The sequence below is a fragment of the Hippopotamus amphibius genome, chromosome 8 (genome assembly GCF_030028045.1).
Source record: "Hippopotamus amphibius kiboko isolate mHipAmp2 chromosome 8, mHipAmp2.hap2, whole genome shotgun sequence".
In the NCBI taxonomy this organism is placed as follows: domain Eukaryota; kingdom Metazoa; phylum Chordata; class Mammalia; order Artiodactyla; family Hippopotamidae; genus Hippopotamus; species Hippopotamus amphibius.
The window spans coordinates 116,162,505-116,183,075 of NC_080193.1; the positions used below are offsets into that span (position 1 = coordinate 116,162,505).

At 33.3% G+C, this 20,571-nt stretch overlaps 1 protein-coding gene across 4 annotated transcripts in view; it reads right to left on the reverse strand.

Annotated features, from left to right (window-relative positions):
- The window catches only part of ITGAV (integrin subunit alpha V), an 86,130-nt gene that overhangs the window by 25,598 nt on the left and 39,961 nt on the right, over positions 1 to 20,571 (reverse strand). For all 4 annotated transcript variants that reach the window (XR_009055238.1, XM_057747263.1, XM_057747260.1 and 1 more), the window contains exons 5-16: positions 19,646 to 19,707; positions 17,668 to 17,713; positions 14,964 to 15,089; positions 14,024 to 14,068; positions 13,213 to 13,256; positions 13,067 to 13,123; positions 10,530 to 10,582; positions 9,924 to 10,126; positions 6,585 to 6,776; positions 4,109 to 4,154; positions 2,598 to 2,705; positions 97 to 155 (exon numbers count right to left, since the gene is read on the reverse strand). Coding sequence is in view for 3 of the 4 variants with exons in the window: in XM_057747263.1 (XP_057603246.1) it covers positions 97 to 155; positions 2,598 to 2,705; positions 4,109 to 4,154; positions 6,585 to 6,776; positions 9,924 to 10,126; positions 10,530 to 10,582; positions 13,067 to 13,123; positions 13,213 to 13,256; positions 14,024 to 14,068; positions 14,964 to 15,089; positions 17,668 to 17,713; positions 19,646 to 19,707 (1,041 nt within the window). In the remaining variant the exon portion in view is untranslated. The remainder of the gene's footprint in view (positions 1 to 96; positions 156 to 2,597; positions 2,706 to 4,108; positions 4,155 to 6,584; positions 6,777 to 9,923; positions 10,127 to 10,529; positions 10,583 to 13,066; positions 13,124 to 13,212; positions 13,257 to 14,023; positions 14,069 to 14,963; positions 15,090 to 17,667; positions 17,714 to 19,645; positions 19,708 to 20,571) is intronic.

Below are 20,571 nucleotides of genomic sequence, written 5' to 3' on the forward strand. Positions count from 1 at the left end.
ACTATTTGAATAGTTATTCAAATACCATAAAACATTTTTTAAGTGCTATGTATGCAGCATCATTAAAATAATACAATTTTTCCATAGAACACTTACTAAGTTTCATGGGAAGTGCTCCTTTGCCATCTGCCTTTAAGCAAAACCTGACGTTAAAACTGTAGAAAAATAAAAAATACATACAAATCCTATAATCGAGTTTAAACATTTTTCCATTTATATAACATTATTTATTTATTTACTTTAAAACACCATAAAGTCTCACTCATCACAATGCCTACGACTAATTTTTTTAAAAAGACAGTAAAGGAAAGAGATTATCTAATCCATCTCGTATTCTCTTATACATTATTTGAAAAAACTCACTATAGGTATTCTGAAATTACCACGCAACAGTTTCCCCCTTCCTCACCAAAATACACAAAATAGATGAAATTATACTATATCGCTTAAAAATTAAATAGTTACACTCTGCCAGTTTAGGATACCTATACACTCTCATTTATTCTTCATAATAACCTATTAGATAAACTATCATCCCCATATTACAGATTAAAAGCTGAGGCTTGGATGGTATTAATTTTCCCATTTTCATGGAACACATATTGAACAGAATTTGAGTACAGGCTCTGGTCTGTATGATTCTAAAACTCACTCTTTTTTTTCTGTTGTCATTACACTGATAATATTTATTTAGCTAGACATTTCTTTTATTATCATCCAAATCTCACATTTCTTTTTTTTTAAATCTCACATTTCTGAAACTTAGTTCACATTGTGAAGCCTTATACCTTTTTTTATGCCTTAATATTATTTTTAAAACATGAAGCTATACAGAATAATCTAACTCGTTCTTCAGTAATTTAGGTATATTTCCTTTCAAAGAAAGGAATGAGACAAAAAAAAAAGAGAGAAAAAGAAAATAATTTCCTAACCTCTCAAGTTTACAGAATCTGTTGATAAATCTAAACAAGGGAAATGACAGTACAGATTTAAAATAAATATCTCGCTTATGAAAAAGCCCCACAAAGCTCCCTTTAATTAGTAAGCTCCTCCAGAACAGTATTTTTCACCATTTATTACTAGGTTATGACATCAGTTTAATGGGTTGTGTCCAACAGCTTAAAAAAATAAATATGTAAAACTGACTTAAGTATCAAGGATAAGATTTCATGAAACTTTTGTTTTAATTACAGACACGTATTTACTGGATTATGATGTAAAATGTACTTCATCCTATGTGCCATTTTCAAAAACATATGAAAGCCACTGCTCTAGCTGGTGTATTAGAAGCCTTCACCTTGTTGCCATATCATAAGCACATCATCAGCAATGTGCAGCAGCTTCACCAGGACACACAGGGTGAGTGACGGGAAGAAAGTCAGGAAAAGCTAGAGCCAAAATCTTAAAAACAACTTCACTGCCAATCAACAAAAATAACGGCCAAATATTACTGAATTTTTAATTTTTATTTTCTTTTCAATGAAAGAAATAAAATTTTTACTATATACATGTTTAATATATATTTTATTATAAACACAACTTTGAAAAATGATTTTAATAACAATAATAAATAACTCAAGAACAAAATCAGGAAAAATATCTTTTCATTTGCTCTTTCGAAGTAAAATTTTCCCAGCTTCCAATCATTCTACCCTTCATACGTAAGTTCTCTTTGGGTTTTCTGTGTGAGCAAGGAACATGAAATGAACAGTGTTTCCCAAAGTGGGGTACTCAAGGTAAGTTTGGTGGGTGTTGTTTTTTGTTTTTTTTTTTTTGGCTTGTGGGATCTTAGTTCCCTGAGCAGGGACTGAACCCAGGCCCACAGCAGTGAAAGCGCAAAGTCCTAATCACTGGACCACCAGGGAATTCCCCATGGTGAGTTTATATATGGTCAAGACTTTTCATTATTAATTTTACATTTATTTTGACATGTATGAGAGAGACACTTGTTTCTCCATTATATTTGAATATGTTTTAAAGTAAATCATGAGTCAGTTTAAAGAAAATCTTAAGAAAATTATAAATACAGGTAGAATGAAAATTTAGCAAAAAATAATATAATATAGAGAAAAGTACCATACAAATTATGGAAACTTGAGAAATGCTGGACTACAGAAGAATTCAGCCATTAAGCTTACAAAAAATACTATATTTTTCTTTAGAAACTAGTAAGAGAACAAGCAGGAGACTGATACGTTAAAGCAAAATATTTTTTTTCATACAGTTAGTCACAGACATTAAATATGAAAAAGATCATCAGTTTTTAAAACTTAAAGTCAAAATGTTCACAGGCCTGTTTAGTATTAAATATGAGTTCTGAAATCTTACTGGCTTTTTGTTTTTGAATATATTCACTGAAAATGCATCATTTTCTAAAAATTAGTTTTATACTAGTTTACAGCACATTTCTGGAGCCTTCTAATCATACATATCTTCTTTGGAACAATACTTCTATAATTCAATCTACGACAAGAAAATAGAGTATACTCACAGAAACTGCTTTAGCAATATTTCAGCTCCCCCCTCATTTTCAATTGTTTTTATAATGACTGAACCAAAAATCATAATAATAACTATTATTAAAGAAACACCCTTACCAGGAAACTTTGAGATCTGTCCCAGGCAGTGGGCAGGTTTTATTGTCTTGATTTAAAATGCTAGGGTACACTTCAAGGCCAGCATTTACAGTGATAACTGGTCTGGCCCTGGTTTAAAAAAAAGAAAAAAGAAAGAAAAGGGGAAAAGTTATTTGAAATGTCAGACTGATCTGAGCATTTTAGGTTCACATTTACTGCATGCACAGTGTGATGTTCTCTAAAGCAGTGTCTATAATAGCAAAAAGAATAGAAACAATCTAAACTTAACACAGCCAAATCCCCCAGTTTGCCCAGGCCTATTCTGACTTTATCAGTGAAAGTGCCATGACCTGGTAAATCCCCATCAGTTCCAGGCAAAGCAGGACCACTGGTCACAACCTAACTGAATGCAGCCCATTAAAGCAGGATGGTTAAACAAGTCATGGGATATCTACCTAATGCAATGCAAACAAGTGGGGGAAATGAGTGCTGTAAAGACATCTGTGCTAATATGGGATGATATTAGCTAAAATATAATTTCAGTATGAGAGAAAAAAAAACACCATTTACAAAGGATGCATACACACACACACACATAATTTTTTCATGCACAGAAGACTTCTGGTGAATATACTAATAAACTAATAACTGGTATGAGAGGAAGTATATTTTTTATTGTATGCCCTTTTTATATTGCTTGAATTTTTACCACATGCCTGTATTACTTTCTTAATAGCAATTTTAAAAACTGAAACAATAAATTAAAACAAATACAGTTTTCCAAAGTTCAGATGAACAGGTTTACACTCTGTACAAAAATACAGCAGGCTCAGGGCAGTGTGCCTGTCTCAATCATGATAAATCCTGGAATCTGAACAGACACAAGCCGCCCTGAGAGGCACAATCAAGTTGCACATCACAACCTCCACTACACGGTACCAGTGTTAGTTTTCCTGCCATGTATAAGCACAGTCCATAAAAGTGTAAACATCTTAGTCTATTTGGGATGCTAGATGATACTGTAAGGCATGAGGAATTGATAAAATCCAGAGAAATACTGGGAATACATATGAAGCTGGGAAATAGAGATATATAGATTTACGTATATTGCTCTAATAAAAATAATCATTTTGGGAATCATTACATATTGTACTTGTGGTCACAGAATGCTGTGGCATAAATACCAAGTTAAGTTCTTATCTCTTAGAAGAAAACATAAACTCCTATCATTTTAAACTCCTATCATTTTAAACTCATATAATCTAAAACACTGTTGAAAACATCTCTGAACATAATTTAAAGAACAAAAAGGGAAAACTGTGAATCCTTTTCTAAATTAAAAAATCTATAGCTTTGTCTACTTTGGGATCTCCTTGCATCACTACTACTTGCCTGAAGCAAATCTTGAATAGAAAGAAAAAATTTTATCATTACTTCAAGAAAATTAAACTGAAATTCAACACTGGTACTTAAATATAAAACTTTCATAAAATTCATAATGTTCCTATATTACCAGATATGGAAATGCTTACCTGTATAATACAGCTCTATCTACACCAAAGGCTCCTACAATTAAGTCTTAAAAGAGAGCAGAAAAAAATGTTAATAATGATGTTTCTTTTTAAATTCACATACCACTCCATAAGGCTCTCAATGAATATAATGAAGATTTAGACATAGTCTCAAAACTATTCTTCATTAAGTGGCTGTAAGACAACATCTAAAAGGCTGAAATGTATATGAAAACTTCCAATACACTACCATCAATGGCAAACATTCATCATAAAACTAGTTTTTTCATTCATCCAGGTAGACAAGAATCTTTTTAATGGATACTTAGTAAGAATCAGAAACCATAAGGAAGTGTATACCACCCAAACACATATATCCCCAAAGGAAAAAGTTTTATAGATGCCTATGGATTTTACGACTTCATTGTAAAATTTTTTTTTTTTCATTTTATTTATTTTGTTTCAAAAACCAAACCAAACCAAAAAAGCACAATACATATACAGTTGATCCTTGAACAACACAAGTTTGAACTGCATGGGTCTACTTATGGATGAATGTTTTTCCCTGAATATGTGCTATAGCACTACACAACCTGAGGTTGGCTGAATCTGCAGATGTGGAACTGTGGATACAGAGGGCCGACGGTATAGTTAATTACACATGGATTTTTGACTGTGCAAAAGGTCGGCACTCCTAACCCTCATGTTGTTCAAGGGTGAACTGCACTTAGAATCCTTAGAATGACAGCAGATAGCATCCGAATCAACAAGAACAGAATGTATTAGTTTTTATATGTAGCTGCTACCACTGGTTCACAATTAGGAAAAAATGAAATTAAAACTCTATCTCACTCTAACTCTATACCCAAGCTAAATTTGATGAAGTGCTTTCTAAGCAGAAAAGTACATGAGAAACCATAAAGACAGGTACAACAGATTACATAAAAATTAAGAATTTTTTTATGCCCCAAAAGAAAACATGACAAAACTGAGAAAAATATATGAGTTAAGGAGTTAAAAGCCCCAATATTTAAGGCAGTGCCAGAAGTTAAAAAAAAAAATGAAAGGAAAGAAAAACAACATTCCAACAGAAATGGAGAAAAAGAAAGATGTAGAAAGGAAGTTCATGAAAGTAAATACATATATGCAAGTAAACAAAAATGCTTATTATTAATTATAATTACCCTCATTAATAACCCAACACTGTAAATTAAAGCAAAATAACATTTTCCACCTATCATATAAAGTCATTTTAAAAGAAATAAAAGAAGATACCCAGTGTGGACACAAATGTGGGAAATGATCACTCATTGCTGGTGAATGCTTTAAAAAGTTACAAGACCTTCTTTTGGAGGCACTGGGATTATAATTTGACAATGTGTTACAACAGCGTTAAAAAAAAGTGCGTATCTTTGACATAGCAATTCTAGAACTTTATCTTAAGAAAATAATCAGAGCTATGCACCAGAATTATATGCAAGGATACAAATGCCCCAAAATAAAATTAAATAAGATATGACACAGATATTTGATAAAATGGAAAACATAAATTCATGCCTCAGAAGACTAATTAATAACATGGGGAAATATTTCTGATACTTCATGTGAATAAAACATGCTATTAACAGTGCATAAAGCATAATTCTATTTTGTTAAAAAATGTGTGTGAATGCACTGGAAAAAAGAAAGCATACTGAAAGATATGCTTTGCTGTATTTTCTAAAAGTTCTATAATAAATATATTGCATTTATAACAAAAAATTCTTAAAATAACACTAACACAGACAATAATCAACTTCATGTCCTACTTCTAAAAGCACTTCAACATCTTGTACATTGAGCTCATTAACTGTTTCAACAACAAAGTCATTAAATTTTCTGCATTATATTTCATTTAAAGAATATATCCATTATGATCCTAGATCCATTTCAAATATTCTGAAGTGTTATTAGAGCCAGAGAAGGCCTTACTTCCTGTACTGGCACAAACCAATGGGCAGCCTTGGACAAATTACCTTTCTCAGTCTCTTTTCTCATTCAGAAAAAGATATAATAATGAACTGAGCTAGCTCATATTTCTCAGCAGCTTTACTGGGAGAATTTAATGAGATAATATATTTTGCAAAAAACACGATAATTAGTCAAGTCCATAAAACTGCTAGATCATTAAAAACAAAAAAAAGATGGTTGACATTTGAAAACTTAGACTGAGGTTTTGTTTATAGCTTCCATTCTCTGATGTTTCATACAGACTTCAAGACAGTTAAAAGAAGAACTAAGAGTATGTGCTTTACATTGGAAGCTCCCAGGAAACAGAGCTGTCTGTACTTTGTATCCCCTCAGTGATGGCAACAATGCCTTGAACAGCAGGGGCTTGAACAGTAGCTGAAATACTGAATTTAAATGATTTAGAACATAAATCAGGAGAGCAGTAACTAACACTACTTGCTATTAGGACCGAAAAACTTAAGATGCTCTTGTATTTCTAGGAAAGCACCTGGATATCCATTCTTGTCTATATCCGTGGCTCCTTTCATTGAATATCCGAAGCTTGGTGGCATGCTCCGAGCAGCCCACTTCCCTTCAAGGATCTGAGAAGGTACCGCGTTCAAGCCTGTGGGTCTTCCATTGAAAATATAAACAATTCCTTTTTTATCTTCACCCCCATATGGAGCAGCAATTGCAATATCTGAGGAGGAAAAGGAAGAGGGGGAGAGGGAGCAGAGGGAGTGGTGAGAAGAAAAGAGAAAAAGAGAGTGGGAGAGAGGAGGGCAAGGATGGAGAGGAGGAAGTCTTAGTACTCATCATTATTTCTGGGGAGAAGATCTTAGCATCTTTAGAAGCCAAGTATCATGGTAAATATTGATTCAAAGTTCAGTAGGGTGCTCTTAATTCAAAAGCAACAACCAAATTCAAGGAGATTCAAGCAAAGCTGTGTGGAAATGACATTAATTTGGAACCAGATATTCTGGGTCTAACCTTGGACAAATCACTTAACCTTTCTGGACCTCAAATGCCTCATCCTTAAAAGAGAGGGGAAGTAACTTGTCAAAAGATTCATCTAAGGTTCATTCCAGCTCTTAAAATTCTAGTTAATTTAGTTGGGCATGGTTTTTGGGTTTTTTGGAGGAGTCAATCTGGCTCAGATTGAAAGCTATGATTTCATCTCTACCTTGCTCAACTTATATTGAAATGAAATAAACAACTCAAAAGTTTGAAATTTGAAATTCTTAAAAACAAACAAACAAACAAACAAAAAACAACCACCACCAAATGGTCACTATGACCTTTCCTAACTCAGAGATATATTACAAATACTATGTCCACTTCCCTCTATCTTTGCTGGTCCCACCCTGGACAAGCCATTCTCATCCTTTGCCTGCACCCCTAAAGCAGCCTAAGTGGCCTCCTACTTCTCCTCTTGCCCCTATAATCCATTTGCCTCAAAACTGCCAAATGTTAATATCATGTCATCTTCCTTGTTAAAATCCTTCAATTATTTCCCAAAGCATTTATGTGGTACCTGATTTGTTCATTCATCACCCCACTCTTAGTCCCAATTCTACCCTCACTCACTCCTCCTACCAATCCTGGCCCTTTTTTGTGTTTCTTAAACTCACCAAGCTAGTCCCCATCTCTGGATTTATACTTACTGTTCCCTCTGCCTTAACACCTCTTGCTCCAGAACTTTTCAAGCTTTACTCCTTCTCTTTGTCCAAATCACAGATCAAATGTCATCTTGTCAGAGAGGTCTTCCCTGGCCATGATGTGGAGCAATGCACTTTCTCTATCTAGGCACTCTCTGTCACATTACCTTGCCCTTTTTTTTGTTTAAACCCACAGACTTTATCACTATCTGAATTTCCCTTATATGTGTTTACGCTATGGCTCCTCCACAAAACATAAATTTCATGAGAGCAAGGATGTGTCCATCTTGCCTACGACAGCCCCTATGTACCAGCCATTCCAAATTGACTCAGTTTCCTTAATATGCCCCAAATGTTTTCAGCCCCCTCGATGCTGCATCCCCTGAGACATCAAAGACACCTTGGTCACTCATCCTTTCTTTAAGACCATTATGCCAAGGAATATCTCAAACACTGTGATGACTGCATTCTAGTGTTTACTTGTTCACATTCAACTTGTTCCTACTGATGCTAAATTCCTTAAGGGCGTGGATGGGCTCTAATTTATCCTCTCCTTTTTAGTACTTAGAACAGTGCTTAGGCTGCAATAAGCACGAAGAATTTGTTATCCTTAAATAGAAAGTAGCATTAAAATTATGTGAGTCCTTCTTTATCCTTTTTTAAGTTTCAAAAGATAAATATAACTTCTAAAGTGACATGTGCATTAAGAAAGTTTTTATTAAAATATATTTTCCAACAGTAGATGGCTCTACTGCTGAGAGGTAGTTTTAAAAAATTCTCCTTATCTGTTCTAAACTTTTCATTATTTTATACATTCTGATCATCTTTTCCCTTGGCTGGTATCTGTCTAGTCTGGAGAGCCCTCCTTTTTCATTTTCTGTTTTTCCCCTCTGCCTTTCTGGAGAAGTACTGACAAAAACTGCACATAATTGTGGAACATAATTTTACTGTTTTGTTTTCAGTATCCCTCTTGATGATACCTAGGGTTTTCCCAGTGGGTGTAAGTGGAAAGGGAGCAAAGGCATAACAAAGAGTCAATGTCATTAGGGCTGAACAAGGAAAAGATCTAGGTTACAACTAATACTTCATTTTATATATATATATAAACTGTATACACATATAAAGTACAAATATATATATACATATATATAAACTATATAAATATAGTTACATAAATAACAGCTCAGATCATTTTCTTCTATCTACTCTTTGGGACAATAAGACTCCAGGAGACGCTCTGGGAGAATAAAATCATCCTCTACAGTATCTATCTCTAAAAGTTAAAAATCCCTAGGTATCTTCAAGAGGGAGCTTATTTTGTTTTCAGTATCCCTCTTGACAATATGCCTGGGAGCATTTTTTACACTTGTATCCAAATGGACAGCAGAGGGCACTGCTGCTAAGCAGGACAGAGACATAGAAAACCACCAGCTCACAATGGGTTCCCTGAGAATGCGACCTCCTTTCAAAAATTAACCACTCTGGGGACTTCCTTGGTGGTCCAGTAGTTAAGACTCTGCACTCCCAATGCAGGGGGCCCAGGTTCGATCCCTGGTCAGGAAACTAGATCCCACATGTTCTCAACTAAGAGCCTGTATGACACAACTAAAGATCCAACACAGCGCAACAAAACTCCTGCATGTGGCAGTGAAGATTCCACAACTAAGACCTGGTGCAGCCAAATAAATAAATAAATATTTTTAAAAAGTTAACCACTCTGATAAATTGGGAGATTGGGATTGACATACACACAGTACTATATATAAAATAGATAACAAATAAGGACCTACTGTATAGCACAGGGAACTCTACTCAATACTCTGTAATGACCTACATGGGAAAAGAATCTAAAAAAGAGCTGACATATGTATATGTATAACTGATACACTATACAGCAGAAACTAACACAACATTGTAAATCAACTACACTCCAATAAATTTTTTTTTAAAAAATTAACCACTCCGATGCTCTAATTTGAGGCTGTATGAATAATAACTCATGAGAATCAATTTTTGAAAATTTTGCTCTGATTCTTAAGGAAAACCAGCAACCTGTTGAACCTGGCATGTCATGCAAATCCTTTCTAAGAAGGAGGTTTGCTCATGCAAACTTCTACCAACGGGGGATAGGACTTTTCCAGGCAGACACAGAAAATCAGGGACCCACAGCGGCTAAATTTTGACCTTACCATTGAAGCCGTCCTGGTCCAAATCTCCCAAAGGGGCTATGGCACTGCCGAACCTCGCAAAGACCTCAAAGCCATTCAGCTTGGTTGTCTGGAAGTCTCCCGAAGCTCTCTGCAGAGACACTGAGACCTGTCCCACCTCCTGGAGTTTGCCATCAGAACCACGATCCATGAAGAGAGGTGCTCCAATAAACACGTCTGCGTAGCTAAAAGAACAGAATTGTTTTCACCAAAAGCAAGATCAAATTCCATGTGATTACTAATAATCATTTTCTTTCTTAATTGAAACTCAAGTTTTCCTCTTTCTACATCTCTTACAGCCACATCTGAAACAATCATTTCTAATTCAAATCTTCCTTCAGCTCTTTTAAGAAACTGTGAGTAATTCATAAAATTACTTTATTCCTTCATATTATAAAAGCTATTGAAAGAATTTAACAACATAAACGTTTTCTAGTATTCGTGATTAAGGTTGCTTCAGATTGGTTCCTTAAATAGAAAGATTAGCAGGAAGGGGACAGAGAAACAAAAGAAAAAATGTTTAGTTTTAGTAAAGCGTTCATAAACACGAGAGGAAAGCTGTTTCTGGAAACATTTTTTTAAACTTACTCATCCCCATTAATGTCAGTGGCAGCGACAGAAAATCCAAAATATGCAGCCATCTGGATAATAAGATGAAAATGAAATGTTTACATTTCATCCAACTAGTTTAGACAATTAATATTTGTTGTATATTTATCAAACAGAAAGGGTTATTTTTTTCTCTGCATATAGTGCTTCAATCTAAATTTCTTCTTTTGTTTATTGTACCAAAACAATGACAATCAGTTAATGAGGCTTGTATACTTTCCTAGATTTATTGGCAAGACATAGCCCATGTATATCATTTTGGTGTCTTCAGCACATGCCATTTAATCCAAGTACAATCAAGGCTCCTTCCGAGGCCCTACCAACTACCTCCCTTCCTCTCCACTCACCCAAAGCGTGCCAGACAGACATACTACCAGAAAGACAGCCACTTCAACTGAACCCAAGAAGTTATAAATGATGCTTATGCAGTAAAAATAACAAATAATTATTAATAGGTCATAAACGGTTCTTCCTATGTGAAACCACTACAACTCTAAAGAAATTACTGTTTGGAAAGATAGAGAATAGAGTTCATTTTTGTTTCACATCTCAATCAATTACATGCCAGTGTAGTTTTGCTTCTGAATTACACACAGTACAAATGTGCTTGGGTTTATATCGTCAGCTTGTTTTGCTGAGAGAGAAGGAATGTCTTCTCCCCACTACAGGAGACTGCTAGCCATCACAGACAGAGCAGCCTGGCTGGAAATACACGTGAAAAAGGAAAGTTCTAAAGAGACTCCAACATACAAAACAAAACTAGGAGAGGTGATAGATTCAGGATGAACTAAAGGAAGGGTGAGTCAACAAAGCAAAAAATAAATAAATAAAAAAAATAAAGTTAGCAAAGCTTCCAAACTTTGATTAGCTGAGCTATCAGGAGGAAATGATACGGAAGATTCCTACGTTAATCTCTTCTGCACGTATACAGTGTAATTGAGAAAATGAAAGGCGCAATCTGTGTTCAATCACAAGGTCAGGGCATGTGTAATAAAGCACATTGTATTTGAGGTACCATGAGGAAGTGCTGACTGGAATTTAACAGAATACTATTCTTGGACCTTGGTCTCTGAGGGTATTAGGCCTGAAATTGCAAAGAAAGGATGGCATTTACTGAGACAAGTCTTGTCCTGGGCATTATCACTGAAATGTTTTCCTTTGATTCTCATCACAACCCCATGAGGAAATTACCAGTACCCCTATTTTTATACATAAGCCACCAGATTTACAGTGGTAAACACCTTATCCAATGCAGTAACACTGAGTACTGAGAGTCCAGGGGTGTCCTAACGCAAAACCCGTGCTTCCCCCTGCAAAAGAGCTAAGGGGGAAGAGAGAAAGCATCAAGAACCAAGCACAACAAGATCCACAGACACACGTGGGTCTGACAGGAGAAGCTGCTTGAGGTGAAGAAGTCACAACAGCACAAAGGGATGACCACCCCTGCCACAACCCTAATGGTTGTCAACTGCAGAGGTCAACCCTGACCGCCACACAAACGGGAAGAGCTTACTGGGGACCTCAGGTCTACTTTCCCATCCTATCAATCCTCTCGCAAAGCCCAACAGTCTCAACCGAACAAGAAGTGGGCTTAAATCCCAGATCTGCAACCTAGGAGATGTTTTTTCTCTACCTATTGATTAATTTTTCCTTTATCATTACAGGCATTCCTTGGAGATATTGCAGGTTTGGTTCCAGACCACCGCAACAAATCAAATAGCCTAATAAAGTGAGTCATAAATCTTTTGCTTTCCCGTACACATAAAATTTACATTTACGCTATATTATATAGTCTATTAAGTGTGCAACAGCATGATGTCTAAAAAATCAATGTACATATCTTAATTTAAAAATACTTTATTGTTAAAAAATACTAACCATCATCTGACAACTCAGGGTTGCCACAAACCTTCAATTTGTAAAAAACGCAGAATCTATGAAATGTAAAACAAAACTCAATAAAACAAGGTATGCCTGTACTAACGTACCACTTCATTCTTTGTGACATACAATACAGAATATTATAAAATGCCTCTAATTGTAGAGAATGTCTAGTACTTAAAAGTACTAGTTTTTAACTGAAGAATGTTTTATTTTGTGTAGTACAAATGAAGTTTATTTGTAATATCTATAGTAAACGCATCTGGGCCATGCTTTATTTTGCATCTAATAAAATTAAAAGGCACAGATCATTCATTAAAAGAGAACTTAATGTCATCAGCAAAGAGAGAGGAAATTTTTTGGTTTTGTATGTGTACAATTTGACTTTGTATTTCCTTTTTAAAAAAGGTTTATGGCAATTACAAACGGCTTTGCTTAAACAAATAAATCACTGGTTAAAACAAAGGTGAAATATTTAAAGCCTATTTTATATCTATAATATCAAATATTAAACCAATAGTTACTATATATTGAATATTAAACCATTAGAATATTACCAAGGAAAGTTTTAAAGATATTAGGAAGTGCTGGTGTTAAAATGTTAAGTGAAAAAAAATTACACTTTAAAAGCATACCTGTTCACCAGTAAAATTGTGTAAGGAGGACATGTTTTTCCCATCATAAATATAAACCTGTGCAGGAAAAACAAAAGCATATGAAATAGAGTAAAATATAAAATAACCCAGAGATTTTTTTAGAAAACATCTTTTAACTTTCCTACCATTCCCAAAGTCCTCGCTGCTCTTGGAACTCCTGAAACAAAGTCTGAAAAGAGAGAACTTAATTACTCATTTTAAAGACCAGTACTGGCAACTGCAGGAAAATAAGTGGCTATATCAGAAAGCTTTAAGTTTTGTTATTTCAGTAGACAATAAGTAAGAGATTTTAAGAACTTGGTGCTGCACAATAAATGACCCCAGCATTTTTCAATCACAAAATCAAATCTTTATAAAATACGGAAAGATTCTTGAGGACCTCAAATAAATGCACGTGGGCCCTCAAGGTATTTATAATCTTGTGAAAGAGAACAGAAAAGAGAAAAGGGCTTAAGAATGAAGAAAAGTTGTACATACAGTAATGAAAGATAATTCAGAGCCAAGTGAAACAGGGTAGAGGTGGCAGTGGCACAGAAATGTGACCAAAATCAGGTAAAGTCTAGGATCCCCAGACTGAGCTCTGAAGATGGGACAGACAGATAGAGGATGGGTAACAGCCCTACAGACAGAGCTCGGAAGTTTATAAATTATGTGCCTGGAGAAAGAAGAACTATTCAACTATGCCTCTCCAAGAAAACTGAATGTGCTGAAAGCTAGAAGGAAGGAGCTGAAGAAATAACCAGAAGTGCTGGGGGCCTGGAAGGAGAAGATAAGAGGCCACTGAGGCCCTCAGCCCCCTTGGCTGCTAGAGGAAGTTTACTATAGACCAAGTTCAATTTCAAAACTTTAACTGGTAAAATTTTTCAATGCCACTTGTTTCAAATGCTTAGTCTAAATTTTTTAAAGAGGATTAAATATAGTTCAAGTGCACCATACCATCTACGCCATCACCATTGAAATCTCCAACAGCCACTGAGTAACCTAAAGGAGAACCAAAGGTAAAACACCATCAGGGTAGGACTGGTTATCTTCAGTGTACTTGCTGACTAAGCTTTCCTGGAAAATATCTTAAGTAATTCCTTTAATTATGTAATATTTTGTCCTCTAGGAGTAATAGATTCATATGTGTATGATAAATGAATCTTAAAGAAAATAATGGAGTTAAATACTCAAATAGAATATCTCTGTTAGAAATATAACTCTTTTATCAACTTTACAAAGGAGTCAGTTAAAAACAGAGTAAATATGCAATTCATCAAAAAGGAGCAACGAATAACAGATTTTCTCAATCAGCAAAACACTGTTTCTGTCATGTATACTTGTTTTTTTTTTCCATGTATACTTGGTTTAATGAATAAGAGAACTTTAAAGAGAGGAGAACAGAAGTTAATAAATCTTAAACCAAAACTGTAGTTTAATACAGTGAATAAAGGTTCAGGAGACAGATCACCTGGGTTGGAATCTCAGAAAAAAGTTATAAGTCAGGGACTTTAGGCAAATTATTTTGCCTCTCTGTGTCTCAGTTTCTTTATCTATAAAATGGGAGTAATAGCAGTACACTTTCAGAGACTTGTTGTGAGGATTAAATGAGTTAATACAGATTAAGCACATAGAACAATGCCCAGAATACAACAATCATATCTTAAAGGTTATCTGTTATTATGATCATTATGTAAATAATCATGCTCTTAAACTTCAGTTACTGAAATACAACATAATCTAAGTACTCATAACAATTTGAAATTATATATTCCTTAAATTTTAAGAAAATCTTAACCTATTTCACATAAAAGATTTTCCTACTGAAAGCAGCAAATGCAAATACAGAACAAATCCACAACACCAGAAAATGAATCCATATTTTGATTTTACCTACCCAAATAACTGTCATCAAAAATAGCTTGTGCAGTCCGAGTTGCTAACTGGTTATTATACTTGATGCTGTAAACTTTGGGGTCATATTTAGATACTATTTCTGCTACTTGATCTGAAATGAGCTGACCTGAAAGAAATACATAAAACAAATTATAATTTGAAATGAGCTGACCTGAAAAAAATATATAAGATAAATGACGAGTTTGTAATGGGAACTTTATGATGCAGATAATGGATACCACCTGCATGAAAGAAAACAGATTATAAAGTCTTCTAATTATTAGCCTTAAATAACTCCTCTTCATAATACTAAATCTGAAATTTGATTATTTTTTAACTCACAATTATTACTATTCAAGCTGGTACTTAAAATAAGTCTCTGCTAAAAAACAAAAACTTATAAATGCAGAATTTGTTTTAATTCATTGTAAAAAAATCCATGTTGAAAAAATGGAATCATAAAATCAAGGATTGTTTCCAAACTAAATTTCAAATTAGAACTTGAAAAATCTACTGAAATAATTACTTTTACCCTCATAACAACTGGTTAAACTGATTTTTTTAATAAGTTATTCGGACACTTTTATGAAGCAGCCTGAATCAGTGAGCTCACTTTTCTTCACAACCTTAAGCTATTAAGTACACAAGAAATCCAGACAACTACATAAAAATCGACTGCCTCCCTGCCCCAAGAAACGGTTGTCTGATTTATCAAATGCTGTCTTTGTAACATATGGAAAATAATCTCTTCATTTCTGCTATTTCAGAAAGAAAATCATAATAGCTAAAGATATCAATTCTTGTTCCAATTTTTCCAGTCACATAAGCCGAGTTTGTAGGGCAGAAACACTTTCTGTCTGGGTCACTACTTTATCCTCTGTGCCTTAACAGTACCTAACACAAAGGAGGGATTCATTAAATATTTCTTGAATCAAAGAACACAGGAAAATTTATCATGTTTTTGGAGTAAAATATCATTATCATTTTCTCTATTCTTATAGAGACAATTCACCCTAACATCTCACCTATTCACAGTGAAATGTGCCGATTTTAATCTTATTAAAACAAAATATTCTCTGCTCAGTCACTAAGTTTTTAGTTACCTATTATATACCACTTATAATAAATCTCCAGTGAATACAATATTAATAGTATCTGTATCTGTGCTAATTTATAATAAACAGGAATGCATACATTGTGCAATACTCAAGGTATTAAAAGAACAAGTGGTTTAAACATGTTCACAAGCTGTGTCTCTTAAAAAGGCAGAGTTATCAAGGAGTCCTGACAGAATCGCAAAATCTATCTTTGGTTCCCACACATGCCCAACAGAGACTTCCCGCCCTTCCACTGAAGGACATCGCTGGAAGTAAAGAAGAAAAATAAATCGATGTGTTACAGTTAACTAGAAAGCATTAATATCTCTTTTCTTACATACAATTAGAACTGCCAATTTTGTTTTTATTGTAAAACTGTAAAACTTAAGTATAATTTTCCTAAATCGTTTCATTTTCCAATAGAGGTATATAATTCATAGAAATTCAAAAATTTCAGTTTTATTTAGTATGTTTCTCAATACTGATCCTCTTTGCCTGATTTTTCTTTTTCATTTTCTCCTTTGCCATGCCTTCCAATTTTTCACTTATTCCCTTTTCTCACTCCTTCTTACTTTCCTTCCATCCTGTTTTCCTCCAGCAGCTCTCTTTCTTTGGTTTCCCTTTCTATAAAGCAAAAGCATAGGTTTTCCTACAAGGAAACAAGTAAAGAAAGCATAGTGCAGAATAAAGAAGTAGAATTCAGAATCAGAAAATACTTGCAAATCAATATAGTCATAGATTTTCCAGTTCTTCCAAATATTGACAATGCTTGAATAACAGAATACCAATAAACAAAAGACTCCTGATCTGGTAAATGGCACTTTTTAGCATAAAATAAACATGTGAATATATTGACTAAATAAATAACTGTGTCTCTAATGATAAATGAAACATAAAGAAAGCAAATAAGCAGATATAGTTACCTATTTTCAAACTGTCAGAAAATAATGATGTTATACATCTGTTCAAATGGTAATTTTATTAGTCCTCTGAAAATGACTAAAGAATGTAGTGTTTTATCTTTACATTAATCATCAATGCCAGTTTAACATATACTTTTGAAACGTAATAAGATCCTCTACTTTAAAAACTCCCCAAACACAAAGAAATCATTCTTGATGTCAGTGATTAATGAGAAAACAACCATTTAAATATTCCAATGTGCAAATTCAAATTAATTGTAAAACCATGAGCTTTTGGAAGGCCACAATTTACCTATTACAGATCAGTCCCACACACCTCCTAATGCTCAATTACATCACTTCCTCTAAAGTACAGGGATGACGAAGTACATATCATAAACAATAAAAATACATTATTTTAAATTACTTTATAAATTTACTTTATAATTTACTTTTTAAATATTCAGTTTATGTTCTACTAGGAATATATATATATAATATAGGTTATATATTACGGTATATATTTTACATACACCTTCTTAAATATGACGTTATAGTCCTTTTTAAAAAATTGTATACAGATAGTGATGATACATTTAAATTTTATTTTTCCATTTCCTTCTTTAAAATAATTCGAGGCACATGATAAGCCAGATGAGTCTGAAACACAGTCATTATTGGGTAATTTTTTAAAAGATTAACCTACCTTGCCAATAAAAGCTACCAGGACCACCAAGAAGTACTCTGTCAGCCTAGATTAAACCAAACAAAGATACATATTTTAAAACAGGTAGCTTTAAAAACTGAGAGAAATGTAATACACATCAAAGCTACATACACATGTATATATGTATATATGACATGCATATATATTAAAGCAAACAAAATCATAAATCTTAAACTCATCTAATTCAGTAATTTTCACTTTTCTAAAACACAATACAATAAATATCAAAAAGGAAAGTTATATTCACTTAATCTATGAAAATATACAAACATATATATACATATAGATACTGTAGATCTTGGCTGCTTCACACACTTGGTATGAAGTACTATCAGCAAAGTATTATTGGCTACAGTAAGGAAAAAAGTCACTCCTTAATTCTGTATATTACATTTGTGACTACACAGGCAAATTTCTAATAATTATTTAAAAATTTTCAGCTAAAGGAAAATTTTTAGTGTCTTGCATATCTAAATAGGAGTGAGGTTAAATGGTAAATTTTGGGGGGTATACCATACATATAGATTACACTTAACTAGCATTTCTTATAACTGTAACAAATTATAAGTATCTAATTCAAGGTAGTTAGTGTTTGAATATAATATTTTTAAAGTTTCTGCTTGCTGGAGGTAAGAGAAAAATTTTCTCTCTCCAAACAGACATGTAGCCTTTCAAACTTCCAATAATCTCCTGCCTTGGCTATGTAAAAGATATTTCTAGGATGTCTGCTTTAAAATGACATCATTTTTCAGAAATGAGTTGAAGAAAGCCAACAGTTAATTTGGCAATGACTATTCATGGTATGGGAATATTTCTGGGGTTATAGTTGTACTGCACAAGTACAGAAAATAAGGACAGTTTTTAATACAACACCTATTCGAAAACACATCATCCAAGTTGAAACCTAACATGTATTAAAATATTTTACCTCTCTTTGTTTTGCTTCCTTAAATTTTAAATTATGAGTAATTATGAATAAATTTTGAATTATGAATTTCAAATTGAGTGAATTAAAATCAATTACTTAATAAGGAGAGTCAACTATAATGATCAGTACCTAATCTAGAAAAAAACTTTAAATAAAGATAAAATACAAATTTAAAAAAATAAGAAAATGCCTTATCAGTTTTTCTGAATCATGATTATAGTTTCTGTTGTTTTAATAAATTTAAGGCACTTCTGCTTCCATTTTCTAAGAAAGCCATATTAAGCTTTCTAAGGAAGCTCTACTTTTAACCAAGCAATGTATTTTTGAGACTTCTCTAGAAGTAATTAATATTCTCAATCTGATATTCAAAATGTTCATATATCCCACAAACCCCCCGCACACACAAAAGAAAATTATATAAAGTACTTAAAAATTTTCTTTGAAAATATAAATAGAATTCTTGTTTTTAAAAAATAGATTAAGAACCATCAACTTTAGCGAGCATATCAGCTTAGTTAAAAATACATAGAGCCCTGCATATGAAACTTCTTACAATAATTAAATGGCTTCAACTTTACTTGTTGCCTGCAGGCACATAACAGATGGCAAACATGCACGTTTTTCAACTTTTATGTAACTAAACCCTGATTTTGTAAAGAAAGCTCCCATTGCTAACATTTATGAAAATTCAATTTCAGTCAAAAATAAAAAGGTTTAATAGTCTATAAATTTATCCAACTTGAAATTTTAATGTTAACATTAAATCATAATAGCTATCTATCTTCTACTCAGGAGATTTTCTACTGTCTTCCATTTCCATTTTGATGTCTATTTCAAATAAGCAGTGTCTCCTAGGGAGAGAATAATATAAAGCAAAGGATATCAAAATGCATGGGTCATTTTTATTAGCTGTTTTCATAAAACAGGTAACAGTTATAGAGAATCTGAAGTATTAACCAGTTAATTTTTAACCATGGTTTAGATAACAAGGTAGATCTGAATCTCACTCAGTCTTAAGTGAGAACTTACTTTAGTAAAATCAATGCTGAATCCTCCTTGACAAAATCCCTGTCCATCAGCATCAATATTTTCTAAAATAAAAAGATTGGAAATATACACAAACCCAAAACAAACAAATAACACAAAACAAAACATGAGAAAAATCTGATATCACTGTAATTGTAATATAATGTACTGGTCTCTGAGAGTGTTCATTTACTCAGGCACTTGAGTTATTAACACATTCTATGCATGTTTATCAGCACCCATTAATCAGAAATAGCAACAGAGAGAGATAAAAGTACCTGGACCAGTCAGCAGTGGACAGAAAGATCACCTAAGACGGTGCATTTCAAACTTCTTATTTTTAACTACAATTCACAACAAGCTTATAGTTTATACTACAGCCCACACAATCCAACATACACGCATTATATTTCATTCCATTTTTTAAAAATTACTGGTTATGACCCATACTTAGATTTCATAAAACAATGATGTGATCTCTGAGTTAAAAGCTCCAATCTGAAATTTGTATTTCTTACTATTATTCCCCTATAGTTGCTAGGTCTTCGCTAAGTTATTATGAATACTACTAAGGAGATACCTACATTCCTGATACATACATTTCCTATACACACATTTATATCAACAACAACAAGAAATCTGAAAAAAATGTAGTTCAGAATTTTGGCAGATGGCCAGACCCTAATTTAATGTTCTGCAAAGAACAAAAATTTGAAAGCTACCCTCACAACACATTTAGAAAGCCAACTTTTTAAAACATGACACTTTTAAGTATTTTCCAAATGATAATACACTCAATTGTTTTACTCTTTTATAGTCACCCCCTTTTTTGTAGTTCTCACAAAAGGGGACAATTAGCCAATTATTAAATTAGCTAATAATAATTAACTCTAATTAATAATAAATTAACTCTAATCAATAATAAATTA